The sequence below is a fragment of the Moschus berezovskii genome, chromosome 5 (genome assembly GCF_049115385.1).
Source record: "Moschus berezovskii isolate FMDL1 chromosome 5, NW_MosBer_1.0, whole genome shotgun sequence".
Lineage (NCBI taxonomy): Eukaryota > Metazoa > Chordata > Mammalia > Artiodactyla > Moschidae > Moschus > Moschus berezovskii.
Genome location: NC_142464.1, coordinates 53,640,861 through 53,654,304, shown reverse-complemented (window position 1 = coordinate 53,654,304; position 13,444 = coordinate 53,640,861). Strand labels below are relative to the sequence as shown.

The window sequence follows — 13,444 nt, the reverse complement described above, 5'->3', positions numbered from 1 at the left end:
ACTTAGGATGCATGCACGCACATCCAGGCAGAAGGGAAAAAAGAAGGGAATGCAGTCTGGTGCGGGAATGGGGACAAGCCTGCAACCCTTGGAATGAGGGATGGCAAATGGGTTTCATCTTGCCTGACAGGTCAGAGCAATGGGGGTGGCTACCTGGAGCACGGTGCTGAGGAGGATTCTGAGGCCGAGTCTGTGCTTAGTGCGAGAGACGCCGTGTGGATTGATTACCAGTGTCTGCCACAGGTGGAAGTGTGGAGTAGCCACACTTGAGCTTTTGTTCAGGTAGAGCCTCAAATGTGAGATGGGCAGTTCCGGAAAGAAGACCGGAAAGGCAAGTTGGGGTGACACTTTGGAGGTCCTTAAATGCCATGCTCAGATGTAGCAAGCGTTCTGTTCTACTTCCACCTGCTGCGTGCTCAGTCCAACTCTGTGACCCCGTGGACTGTAGCCGACCAGACTCCTCTGTCCATGGGATCTCCAGGCAAGAATACCAGAGTGAACGGTCGTGCCCTCCTCCAGGGATGTCTTGTCTCTGCACTGATACTTCCACCTAGATGAAGATTTTTCTGACTTTCCCTTTTAGGTCAGAAACTGGCAGTCTCCTTCTTCTCCACTCTCTTTTCCTTTCACTAAAAATTCATTCTCATTTTCAGACCCAATGGATTGTAAGTAAGTTTTCCTTATAACAAAATTCTTTACAACAAAATCATATAAGACTAAGTCAAATTTTGGAGACAGACTTCACGTGTCTCTGTGAAAATATCAGTTTATTCAGTGGAACAATTCAAGTTCAAGTTAATGATATGATGATGCTTTTTGTAATTATAAGAACTACAAATGTGACACTCTTAGAAACAAAAGAGACTTCTTTCTTTCCCCCAGGTAATCACTGTAGACTTGGATTTTTCAGTAATACCATTAATGAATGCCTAGCGTCTGCATTGCCCTTTATGATTTTCAAGTCACTTTTTCCATGCACAGTGTCTCATTTAACCCTCATAAGAGTCCCGGGGGAGGACAGTATTCTCATTCTCTTTTTACAGAGGAGAAAATTGAGGCTCCGGGAACTTGTTTAATGGAGTCCAAGTTCTTGGTTCTTTCAACTTTGCTAAGCTGCTTCTCTGACATATGCTAAAACAATTTCAACCCAGGTTCTAAATGAGAAGGAATACACTTTTTTCTAAGTTGAATTTTGACCGACATGAATCACCCTGTTTTCCTCACCCACTCACTGGACTTTGCCTCTTTGAAGCAGATTGAACCGCTGGGGCGCCCAGGGCAGGCAGGCCTTTGCGTGTGGCAGGCTCCTTCTCCCTGCCTGCATGGAAGTGCCCAGAGATGTTGTTCTTTTCTCTTGTAGCCAACAAAGTAATATATATACCTGGTTAAAAATTTCAGAGAGTGTTAAAGGGTTTGGGGGAAGAGTAAATTCCTGCCTGCCCCACTCTTTTGGTCCTATTTCTTAGAGGCAAGCTCAATAACACTAGATTCTGTGTTTCCTTCCAGGGATGTTCTCTGCCCATATAATCATTAGGCTGATAGACCCTTCTCTTCTTACACACATGGGAAGATACTAAAGATTCTGCTTTGCGCTCATTAACAATATGGCAGAAATGTTTTCTATGTCAGTAAAGTAAACACGACCACATTCTTTGCAATAGCTTCCTAGCATTGCATTGCCTGACAGTCCATAATTTATTTGCCCTGTCCTCTGCTGATGGTCATGTAGGTCATCTCTAGTCTTTTACTGTTAGCAACAAGTTTTCTGTAAGCACCTTTGTATGTGCATCTTTGTGCACACAAATAAATATGTTTGGAGGATAAATTCCTGGGAGTAGAATTTATTTATTCTTAACACTCCTAGTGTTAAATATCTTACAGGCTTCCTTAGTCACTCACTTCATTGCCTAGTACCCTTTGCAGGGAGAAATTCCAACCTAAATCATACTTGCTAGAAAGTAGAATTTTTTGTTCCCAGGCTTTGGCTTTAAGGACAATAATACTCCCAATCACCACTGCCTGTTTAGTGTCCTGCGGTTGGAAGGTAGATTGAGTTATCATCATTCTAACTTTACTTCTCTGGGTTGGAAAATCTTAGCTTATTTTCCTCCAAGTTCCCCTTACAGACTTTTAGCCTCAGGAACATCCCCTGGAGAAAGAAATGACAACCCACTCTAGTATTCCTGCCTGGAAAATCCCAGGGATAGAGGGATCTGGTGGGCTATAGTCCGTGAGGTCGCAAAGAGTCAGACACAACTGAGTGACTAAACAACAACAAACCAATGAATTCTTTGCCTCAAGACTATCTCTAAAGAAAAGTAAAAGTGAAAGTCACTCAGTGGTGTCCGACTCTTTGCCACCCCATGGACTGTAGCCTGCCAGGTTCCTCTGTCCGTGGAATTCTCCAGGCCAGAATACGGACGTGGGTAGCCGTTCTCTTCTCAGGGGATCTTCCTAACCCAGGGATCAAACCCAGGTCTCCCCATTGCAGGCAATTCTTTATTGTCTGTGCCAGAACTTCTCCACAAAAGGACTGAGGGTCTCAGCTGCATCACTGTGGTGTATTGGAAGCTCATCCTGAATAGGGCTTTTTTATGTAGAAACAGGATACCTTCCCTAAAGCAGGTATCCCTGTCTGGGCTCTGAGCATTCTGTTGAACTAGAGAATGGGCTGTGTAACACCCCAGCCACCCACTTAGGGTGATCAGTAAAGTTCAGTTCAGTTACTCAGCTGTGTCTGACTCTTTGTGATCCCGTGGACTGCAGCACACCAGGCTTCCCTGTCCATCACCAACTCCTGCAGCTTGCTCAAACTCATGTCCATCGAGTCAGTGATGCCATCCAACAACTCATCCTCTGCATTCCGCTTCTCCCTCTGCCTTCAGTCTATCCCAGTATCAGGGTCTTTTCTAATGAGTCAGTTCTTCAAATCAGGCGGCCAAAGTATTGGAGCTTCATCTTCAGCATCAGTCCTTCCAGGGAATATCCAGGACTGATTTCCTTTAGGATAGACTGGTTGGATCTCCTTGCAGTCCAAGGGACTCTCAAGAGTCTTCTCTAGCACCACAGTTCAAAAGCATCAATTCTTCGGTGCTCAGCTTTCTTGATAGTCCAACTCTCACATCCATATATGACTCCTGGATAAACCATAATTTTGACTAGACAGACCTTTGTCAGCAAAGTAACATCTCTGCTTCTTAAAATGCTGTCTAGGTTGGTCATAGCTTTCCTTCCAAAAAGCAAGTGTCTTTTAGTTTCATGGCTGCAGTCACCATCTGCAGTGATTTTGGAGCCCAGGAAAATAAAGTCTCTCACTGTTTCCATTGTTTCCCCATCTATTTGCCATGAAGTGATGGGACCACATGCCATGATCTTAGTTTTCTGAATGTTGAGTTTTAAGCCAACTTTTTCACTCTCCTCTTTCACTTTCATCAAGAGGCTCTTTAGTTCTTCTTTGTTTTCTGCCATAAAGGTGGTGTCATCTGCATATCTGAGGTTACTGATATTTCTCCTGGCAATCTTGATTCCAGCTGGTGTCTCATCTAGCCTGGCATTTCACGTGATGTCCTCTGCATAGAAGTTAAATAAGCAGGGTGACAATATACAGCCTTGATGTACTCCTTTCTCAATTTGGAACCAGTTCGTTGTTCCATGTCTGGTTGTAACTGTTGCTTCTTGACCTGCATACAGATTTCTCAGGAGGCAGGTAAGGTGGTCTGGTATTCCCATCTCTTGAAGAGTTTTCCACAGCTTTTTGTGATCCACACAGTCAAAGGCTTTGGCGTAATCAATAAAGCAGTAGATGTTTTTCTGGAATTCTCTGGCTTTTTCAATGATCCAGTGGATGTTGGCAATTCGATCTCTGGTTCCTCTGGCTTTTCTAAATCCAGCCTGAACATTTGAAAGTTCATGGTTCATGTACTATTGAAGCCTGGCTTGGAGAATTTTGAGCATCACTTTGCTAGCGTGTGAGATGAGTGCAATTGTACAGTAGTTTGAACATTCTTTGACATTGCTTTTCTTTGGAATTGGAATGAAAACTGACCTTTTCCAGTCCTGTGGCCACTGCTGAGTTTTCCAAATGTGATGGCATATTGAGTGCAGCACTTGCACAGCATCATCTTTTAATAGCTCAACTGGGATTCCATCACCTCCACTAGCTTTGTTCATAGTGATGCTTCCTAAGGCCCACTTGACTTCGCATTCCAGGATGTCTGACTCTAGGTGAGTGACCACACCATTGTGGTTATCTGGGTCATGAAGATATCTTTTTTGTTTAGTTCTTCTGTGTATTCTTGCCACCTCTTCTTAATATCTTCTGCTTCTATTAGGTCCGTACCATTTCCGTCTTTTATTGTGCTCATCTTTTTTTTTTTTAATGTCAGGGTTATATATATATATATATATATATATATATATATATATGTATTTAAATATCACTCAGGGTGATATTCAAAACATTTAACAAATAGTATGAGGTGGGGGGCCCAGGCAGGCTCCTCCAGGCACTGACCCTGGTGCTGAAACAGGATGTGCTGAATATCCTTACTGAGCCAGATTCTACTCTGAATGAGAAGCCAGAGTGGGTATTGTGTGTGTGTTGGGACACATCATCTAAACAATGTGGACATATTTCAGTATTTTAACAACCAGTATAGCTGCACATGGGCATGCCAGCTGAACATCAGCCCTAGTTCTCTCTGGAAGGACGTGTGAGATGTGATGTGGTTTAATAACAAGCACTTTAGTTTGCAGCGGGAGACCAGGTTTGAGTCATATCTGGGTCTCTTATTAGTTATACGACCTTTAACAAGACATGAACACTTCTCTTGTCTCCAAATGAAGGAGTTTGCACCATATTAAGTCTAATGCTTCTTCTTGCTCTAAACTTTGAGGAAACAAAGCAATAAAAGTGGCCAAGGGAGTGGGTTCCAAACTTGAACTGATTCTATGGCGTTTTGTGTTTATGTCACAATGATGCCTCTTCCCCATGTAACTTCCTCATTCAAGATTAGCCAAAGAAATGGATTTGGGGGAAGGATCTGAAAAAAGAGACATTTAGTTTTTGGCTTGGGGAGCATGGGGAGCATTGTAGAATTTAACATGTTGGGTGAAAGAGACATAGATTCAGACCCTGATTTGGCCACAGCTGTATTCATTTGTTCATTCATCCGTTCTCTCCTTAAATGTTTCTGAGGCTCTGTCGTGTTTTGGCCACTGTTCTGGCTCTGAGGATGGATTAAAGAATGAAGTAAAGTCCTTGCCGTCTTGGAGCTTACATTCTATGTTAGCAATTCATTTAACCTCTTTGAGCCCATGTTTTGAACTCTAGTGTTTCTACCTGTAAATCCTTCAGTGGGCAATGGCATTATTACTGCTATTTCCCATTTAATTCCTATGACAGTCGTTACAAATCAATTATAGCACTCCAAGCAGCCAATCAGTTACTGGAGGATGTTATTTATCCTGGGCTAATATTTTATGTTGATGCATTTTATGTAGATGAATTCTCAAGTCTTTCCCTACTCCAAAATTTTTCATTCTTATTCATTATTTCTAATGAAATGGGAAGACAATATTGTACTAAGGGAAACTGTAATAGAACTCCAAATCATAAAATTATTATTAAAGCTACAGACTTTACAAGAAAACCGTCATCACTTTGGTTTTGTTGGACACAAAAGATATGTGTTAATGTAAAATTATTTTAGATCTTTGGGTCTTAGATTTTCCCTCCACAGTCTTTTGCTGCAAGTTCTCCTATTCAACTAGCTTTACTTTGATCCCTGGATAAAGGAAAGTCTCATCAACATTCACTTTTGACTCCCTTCACTTTGGAAACCTCCTTTATGAAACCTCCTTTTACTGTGATCAGGTGGGGCAGAATCAAATCCTGCTCATTCTGATAAATTTTTCTACTATATACTAGATAACTCAACAGCAGTCACCAGCAGAAGGCTTCCCAGGGGGCTAACGTGGCCATCTGGTCTCCTATATTTTTCTCACCACGGTGGAAGCCAGCCAAGGTTGGACTGACATCAACCTCTCGGACAGTTTTTTTCCTTGGATTCTGAAGACACCCTTGCAGTATTTCCATTTCTAATCCTCTTTCCTGGCTCCCATAACTGACCAGCAAGTCCAATGTGCCCACATCGAGCTCAAATTGCAAAGAAAAAAATGTGAAGTATTTCTGTTGGAATTATAACTCCACCCTTTGGGGTTTCTAAATGTATCTCTGAGACTATGAAAACATCACTCTTATGATTTCCAAGTTATAATGAACTAGAGGCACCTCTTTATATAGTGAAGCATTTTTTCCCAATGAGGAATGAGAGCTGGGGTGTCCTCTATCCCAGGCTGAGGCTCCTATAATTTTTACCAATATTGTCATTTGGTAACTTTCCCAGAAGTCAACTCTTCCCTCTCTAAGAAGACCAGGAAAGCAGATTATTTTCACCATTTAAATATAGACCTTTACACCAAGGAACATTTTAAGAAAGAGAAAAGATTATTTCTAGGTTGAACTCAGTGAATTAATTTTTCTTTAAAGTGGGGTGGAGTATGGGAAATAAAAAATCCATATTAACCTTTTAGACCTTAAATACAGATGAAATAACTCAGTTTTCTCGGTAAGATTTGTTATAGGTACTCCTCTTTTCTAGAGCCACAGAACTCTCCGACATGTGCAAAATAAAGTGGAAGACTAGTTTTTTTGGTTTTTTTTCTTCTTTTAAAAAATTTATTTATTTTTAATTGAAGGTTAATTGCTTTACAGTATTGTGTTGTTTTCTACCAAACATCAATATGACTCATCCATAGGTTTACTTATGTCCACTCCCACTTGAACATCCTTTCCACCTCTCTCTCCATCCCATCCCTCTAGGTTGTTACCAAAGTCTCTAGTTTTAAAGAGTATGGTGTTTTGCCTTAACAAAAGAAACCACTCATTATATACAATTCCACTCATTACACAACAATTTCAATATTTAATAGAAGATTATTTAACTTAATTTCAATATGCAGTCATTAAAAGAAAAGAAATAGAAGCATTAGTAGTAGTAGCATATACATCACCAAATTGGGCCGTAAACCTACATCCAGACTTGAACAGTGCTGGAAAGTCCTGAATGACAGCAATCTGGAGTCCTAGTTGGGGAAAGGGTCCTGGGCCGTGTGTTCACTCTGCAGGTAAGAGCTCAAATTGCAGTTTTCGTGGCAACCCCAGGCTGCAAACTGATATCATCATTCGTTTGCATTCAGAAATGCAGCTCTGGTTTTTATTTAACTTTTACAGTGCCCTCTGTTTCACCTTGTGAGTCAGAAGACTTAGACCCCAAGTGAAAAAGTGAAAGTTGCTCAATCGTGTTGGACTTTTTGCGATCCCATGGACTGTATATTCTCCAGGCCAGAATACTGGAGTGGCCAGCCATTCCCTTCTCCAAGGGACCTTCCCAACCCAGGGATCGAACCCAGGTCTCCCACATTGCAGGCAAATCCTTTACCAGTTGAGCCATAGGAAAAGCCCTAGGGGGCTCAAGAAATTCTAGGACCCACTCTCTTTCTTATCTAAAGTGCAACTTGACTTGCTGAACAGCTTTGTCTATACATATACATGTTTATTTATTTATTTAACAGCAGTATGGACCATAGTAAATGCTACTTAAGTGTTAACTGTTAGTATTATTACACAAATTCAAAATGCCCTTCATAGCATTAGACGGGCAGGATGTAAGGTGGTTAAGCACATAGACTCTAAGCTGGAAACTTGAAATTTCGTTCTACTGTTGCAGGAAGGGAGACCCCTTCCAGGGCCTGAAATTGGGCTCTTGTCTAACACTCAGAAATGAATTGTCTGAGGAGACACATGCTCTGACAAAGCAAGAGATTTTATTGGGAAAGGGCACCCGGGTGGAGAGAAGTAGGGTTAAGGAACCCAGGAGAACAGCTCTGCCATGTGACTTGCAGTCTCATGTTTTATGGTGATGGGATTAGGGTTGTCTTTAGCCAATCATCTGACTCAGAGTCCTTCCTGGTGGTGCACGCCTTGTTCAGCCAAGATGGATGCCAGAGAGAAGGATTCTGGGAGGTGGTCGGACATGTGGTGTCTCCTTTTGACCTTTCCCGAATTCTTCCAGTCGGTGGTGGCTTATTAGTTCCGTGTTCCTTGCCAGGACCTCCTGTCGTAAAACAACTCATGCAAATGGTTACTATGGTACCTGGCCAGGGTGGGCGGTTTCAATAAGTATGCTTCCCCTAACACTACTATTTATTAGCTCTGTTACCTTAGGCAAGTTATTTTATCTCTCTATACTTCAGGCTTTTCATCTGTTAGTTAGTTAGTTAGTTCAGTCGCTTAGTCGTGTCCGACTCTTTGCGACCCCATGAACCACAGCACGCCAGGCCTCCCTGTCCATCACCAACTCCCGGAGTTCACTCAAACTCATGTCCATTGAGTCGGTGATGCCATCCAGCCATCTCATTCTCTGCCGTCCCTGTCTCCTCCTACCCCCAATTCCTCCTAGCATCAGACTCTTTTCCAGTGAGTCAACTCGTCACATGAGGTGGCCAAAGTATTGGAGTTTCAGCTTTAGCATAAGTCCTTCCAATGAACACCCAGGATTGATCTCTTTTAGAATGGACTGGTTGGATTTCCTTGCAGTCCAAGGGACTCTCAAGAGTCTTCTCCAGCACCACAGTTCAAAAGCATCAATTCTTCGGTGATCAAGCTTTCTTCACAGTCCAACTCTCACATCCATACATGACCAAGGGAAAAACCATAGCCTTGACTAGACGGACCTTTGTTGGCAAAGTAATGTCTCTGCTTTTTAATATGCTATCTAGGCTGGTCATAACTTTCCTTCCAAGGAGCAAGTGTCTTTTAATTTCATGGCTGAAATCAGCATCTACAGTGATTTTGGAGCCCAAAATAATAAAGTCTGACACCATTTCCACTGTTTTTCCATCTATTTCCCATGAAGTGATGGGACCAGATGCCATGATCTTCATTTTCTGAATGTTGAGCTTCAAGCCAACCTTTTCACTCTCCTCTTTCACTTTCATCAAAAGGCCTTTGAGTTCCTCTTCACTTTCTGCCATAAGGGTGGTGTCATCTGCATATCTGAGGTTATTGATATTTCTCCCAGCAATCTTGATTCCAGCTTGTGCTTCTTCCAGCCCAGTGTTCCTCATGATGTACTCTGCATATAAGTTAAATAAGCAGGGTGACAATATACAACCTTGACGTACTCCTTTTCCTGTTTGGAACCAGTCTGTTGTTCCATGTCCAGTTCTAACTGTTGCTTCCTGACCTGCATACAGGTTTCTCAAGAGGCAGGTCAGGTGGTCTGGGATTCCCATCTCTTTCAGAATGTTCCACAGTTTATTGTGATCCACACAGTCAAAGGCTTTGGCATAGTCAATGAAGCAGAAATAGATGTTTTTCTGGAACTCTCTTGCTTTCTCCATGATCCAGCGGATGTTGGCAATTTGATCTCTGGTGCCTCTGCCTTTTCTAAAACCTGCTTGAACATCTGGAAGTTCACGATTCACATATTGCTGAAGCCTAACTTGGAGAATTTTGAGCATGACTTTACCAGCGTGTGAGATGAGTGCAATTGTGCTGTAGTTTGAGCATTCTTTGGCATTCCCTTTCTTTGGGATTTGAACTGACCTTTTCCAGTCCTGTGACTATTGCTGAGTTTTCCAAATTTGCTGGCATATTGAGTGCAGCACTTTCACAGCATCATCTTTCAGGATTTGAAATAGCTCAATTGTAGAGTGGGACTAATGAAGACTCTCCTTTGTAGGGTTGCTATGGACATGAATTGAGATAGCTCTGTAGAGTGCTTCTTGGGTGCCTGGCATATATTCAGTGTGCCATAAACTTTTCCTGATATTTTCAGACGATTCACTTAAATATTTGATGGGAGCTAGGCAGTAGGTTCCAGAAAGAATGTGATGTTGAAAGCTGTGTTTTTCTGGAAATAATTAAAAGGCAGCTGTCTTGCTGTTTACAGATGTGGTTACCCTCCTGGGATTTCTCTATGCCTCCAGTGGAGAAAACACAGGCATCGTGAAGAAGTTCCTGAGATTTCAGAATCGAGAGCTGGAGGCCACCCGACGCCAGCGGATAGATTACCCAGTGTAAGAAGGGGCTGGTGATGGGGTGCCAGTGTGGCCATAGTGTTCTTTTTATCTGAGGACAAGAGCAGGCTGATCTGACTCACACACTTAGTCACTCAAACATGACTGACTCTTTGTGACCCCAAGGACTGTAACCCACCAGGATCCTCTGTCCATGGGATTTTTCAGGCAAAAAATACTGGAGTGGTTTGCCATTTTCTTCTCTAGGGGATCTACCTGACCCAGGTATTGAATCTGCATCTCCTGTGTCTTCTGCATTGCAGGCAGATTTTCTACCCATTGAACCTTCTGGGAAGTCTAGAGCAGGTTAGTGGACCCACTTAGGAGGACCTACCTCTGTCATATGCTTTGAGGAAATGATGAGATCTACATAGCTTAGGCAGAATTTGTGGACCCAAAAACTTCAGTGCATTTGGAAATCATTCTCTCACTTAGCAATCCTCAGTTTGCCTCGGAATGAGTGGTATGCCAGTCCTGGGAATGACCTAAGTAAGGGAGTCAGGTGTTGGATCCTGAGGCTTTGCAAGGTGTCAGATGCAGCCAGCCACAGCCCTGCCAGACTGCAACCTTTGCTTTGCTTTTTCTGCCTTGGAAGATTGGATGAGCTGCTTGAAATCTCACAACTTCTGATCTCCTCCATTGATTTCAGCAAAACCCAGACATATATATATTTTTCCTTCTGCTGAATTGAAGATGCTGAAAATGGTTCGTGGTTCACCTCAGACCGGATGGATTCAGCAGAGTGATTTAATTCTTCCCATGCTGCTGGCTGTAGAAAGATCTTGAGTCACTTTACTAAGCGTATGTTCTTGCTAAGCTTCCTTGTAATAACTTATCTTCATGAGCTTGCTCAGCTGGGTGGGTCAGGAGGGAGCTGTGTGGCACCATCTGTTTGTATATCTTATCACTGATTTGGAAGCCAGATTATAAAGCCCAGAATATTCTAATATTCTAAGGTCTTGTTGGGATGAATCCCCACAGAACCTGGGGCTGCTGCCACTTTAACCCAAACTGTGAATTGGTTTTGGGGAAAATGGAGAGCATTCTCTGTACTGGTTTTGACCTTGCTTCATGTTTTACTCACAAAACACAAGTGCTCTCAGCTCATCTTTAAACTGCTGGTCACTAGCACAATGTGTGACATCAAGCAAGTGTTCAAACAGCAAATATTTGTTTAATGCTTGGTGGATCACAAAGCTTGGCTAAAATATTTCCTCTTGAAGCTGACTACTGTTATTTTATCCTCACTTGGCAGATCACAGATGGACAGTGTATTTTTTTCAACTAAAATAGCTCTTGTCCAGAAATGGAACAATTAGAGTAGTTGCTCCATATCGGTCAGCCAGAACTGTGATACCAAACCACCTCATGTGTGCATTAAAATAGTATTTCTGGGTCCTATTAGCATATGGCAATGCCATTTGCAGATTATGACATGTTTCTGCCTTAGGGCTTTTATCTTTGAAAGAAGCAAAATTGCTCAAAAAGCCCTAATTATTTTTTTTTTAATCATTGAAATTAGACTAGCTTCTTATCAAATCATCTCTTATTAAAACCCAGAGTTTTAGTCTGTGTCTGGCTTTATAAGCCTTAATCAAGTATTCAAATGGCAGGTCCGTGTGAGTCTCAAAAAGGCACAGGAAGAGTTTTTGGTGCAAGGTACAATGTCTGCTAGTTTTGTACAGTGATGCTTAACTCCTGTCTTTTGCAGTTACTATAACTACCTCCTTTGTTTCTAAAATCAAGCGTTGCAAGTGGATCTCCCATGATGAGCACGAAGGCAAATTCATCCCTTCAATGGAAAAAAAGCAATTTACTCGGTCATTGTTAACTGTAATTACCTGTTCTGGGATGATATCAATCTGCAGAATTTTTTTCCTCCTCACTCTTGCAGGTTTACTGTTTCACTGTGGCTTTATTTACTCCATTATTGCAAGTCCAATCTCTGTGGGATTCTGTACTTTGTTGATTCTAATGAGATGTACGGCACCCCTTCTATATTTCTTACTGAAGAGGGTAAGTATGAAATAGAATCTTTAGAACAATAGTGTGGTTTTCTCATGCTCTGTCTTTTGGCTGATACGTCTGTCTAGAATAAGGAATGTTGTCATCGTAACAATGCAGTAAGAATGATGGTTTCCAAATATGTGCTTCAAGTTCAACTTTTTCTGGAAGCTTAAAACAAACATTTTCAATACAGACGAATGCACTTAGGTGTTTTTGTTGTTTCATTTCGTTTTGCTTTTATTTAAAGGAAGAAGGAATGTGATCTAGTCATAGCTTTTTTGGGAAAATCATTGAAAAGATATAGCCTCTTCCTTCACTTCTAAGTATTCTTTGTCCATTTTCACAAACTTTTGTTTTCCCTTTAGGCTACTTGCATATTCAAATGCATCTTGTCAAAGGAGAAGACCTTGCTGTAAAAACGAAATTCACCATACCTTTGAAGGAGTGGTTTCGCCTGGATATCTCTTTTAATGGTGGCCAGGTACCAAGAGCATGTTCCATCATGAATCATATCAGCACCATCACTTAACTTTATGCATTGCTGTAAAGTCAGGGAGCTAGGAAATCTGCAAAAACAAATTTGTGGTAACTGATAAACTGTTACAACCATAACACTTTTTTAAATAAGAATTTTATAGTTGGAAGCTTAAATCATAAGCATTCTATCCCATTTAATTAACTTTTAAAGTGCTTTTTTCGACTATATTGTGAATGAGTAAATAATACATCTAGCTATATAACCACAATTATCTGAGCAATTCAAGCCTTTTTTCCTAGCAAGATAGGCTTTGAGAAGATAAATGGTAAAACAGCCTTGGCCAAATTTATATAGTGTTATCAAACCTACAACTTTTTTATGGGAAATTTATTGGTTAGCTCAGCCAAGAAATGGTTTGACTGTTTTTGGCAGTGAAAACAATTGCTTGTGCTTGGCATTAAACAAATAATAACCAACAAACCTGTGTGATAATTCTTGTGAGGCGGACGTTCTTCATCTACTTTGTACTACGAAACACTGCACATAACAGTTTCAAGCACTTATAACACAGTTTTTATGGATTATGGCAAATCTCTTATTATTATTGAAGATAATTCCATTCCTTTATATTGTTATATATGATATTGGTGTACTACCTTTCTTCTGGTTACTTTCTTATCAGCTTTTCTTACTGATTTGTGATTTTCTGATAGCGAAACTGGAAAAGACGTTTTGTTTGTCTTCTGTGTTAGAGAATACACAGACTTCCCTTGGTGGTTAGGTTTATCACATTTCCTTTTTCTGAAGAGAAGAGAA

General features: G+C 41.3%; 1 protein-coding gene across 2 annotated transcripts in view; it reads left to right on the top strand.

The window, feature by feature from the left end:
- The window catches only part of SEL1L3 (SEL1L family member 3), a 112,297-nt gene that overhangs the window by 22,478 nt on the left and 76,375 nt on the right, over nucleotides 1-13,444 (top strand). For both annotated transcript variants that reach the window (XM_055434425.2, XM_055434426.2), the window contains exons 3-5: nucleotides 10,017-10,143; nucleotides 12,038-12,159; nucleotides 12,516-12,631. In XM_055434425.2, coding sequence (XP_055290400.2) covers nucleotides 10,017-10,143; nucleotides 12,038-12,159; nucleotides 12,516-12,631 — 365 coding nt within the window. The remainder of the gene's footprint in view (nucleotides 1-10,016; nucleotides 10,144-12,037; nucleotides 12,160-12,515; nucleotides 12,632-13,444) is intronic.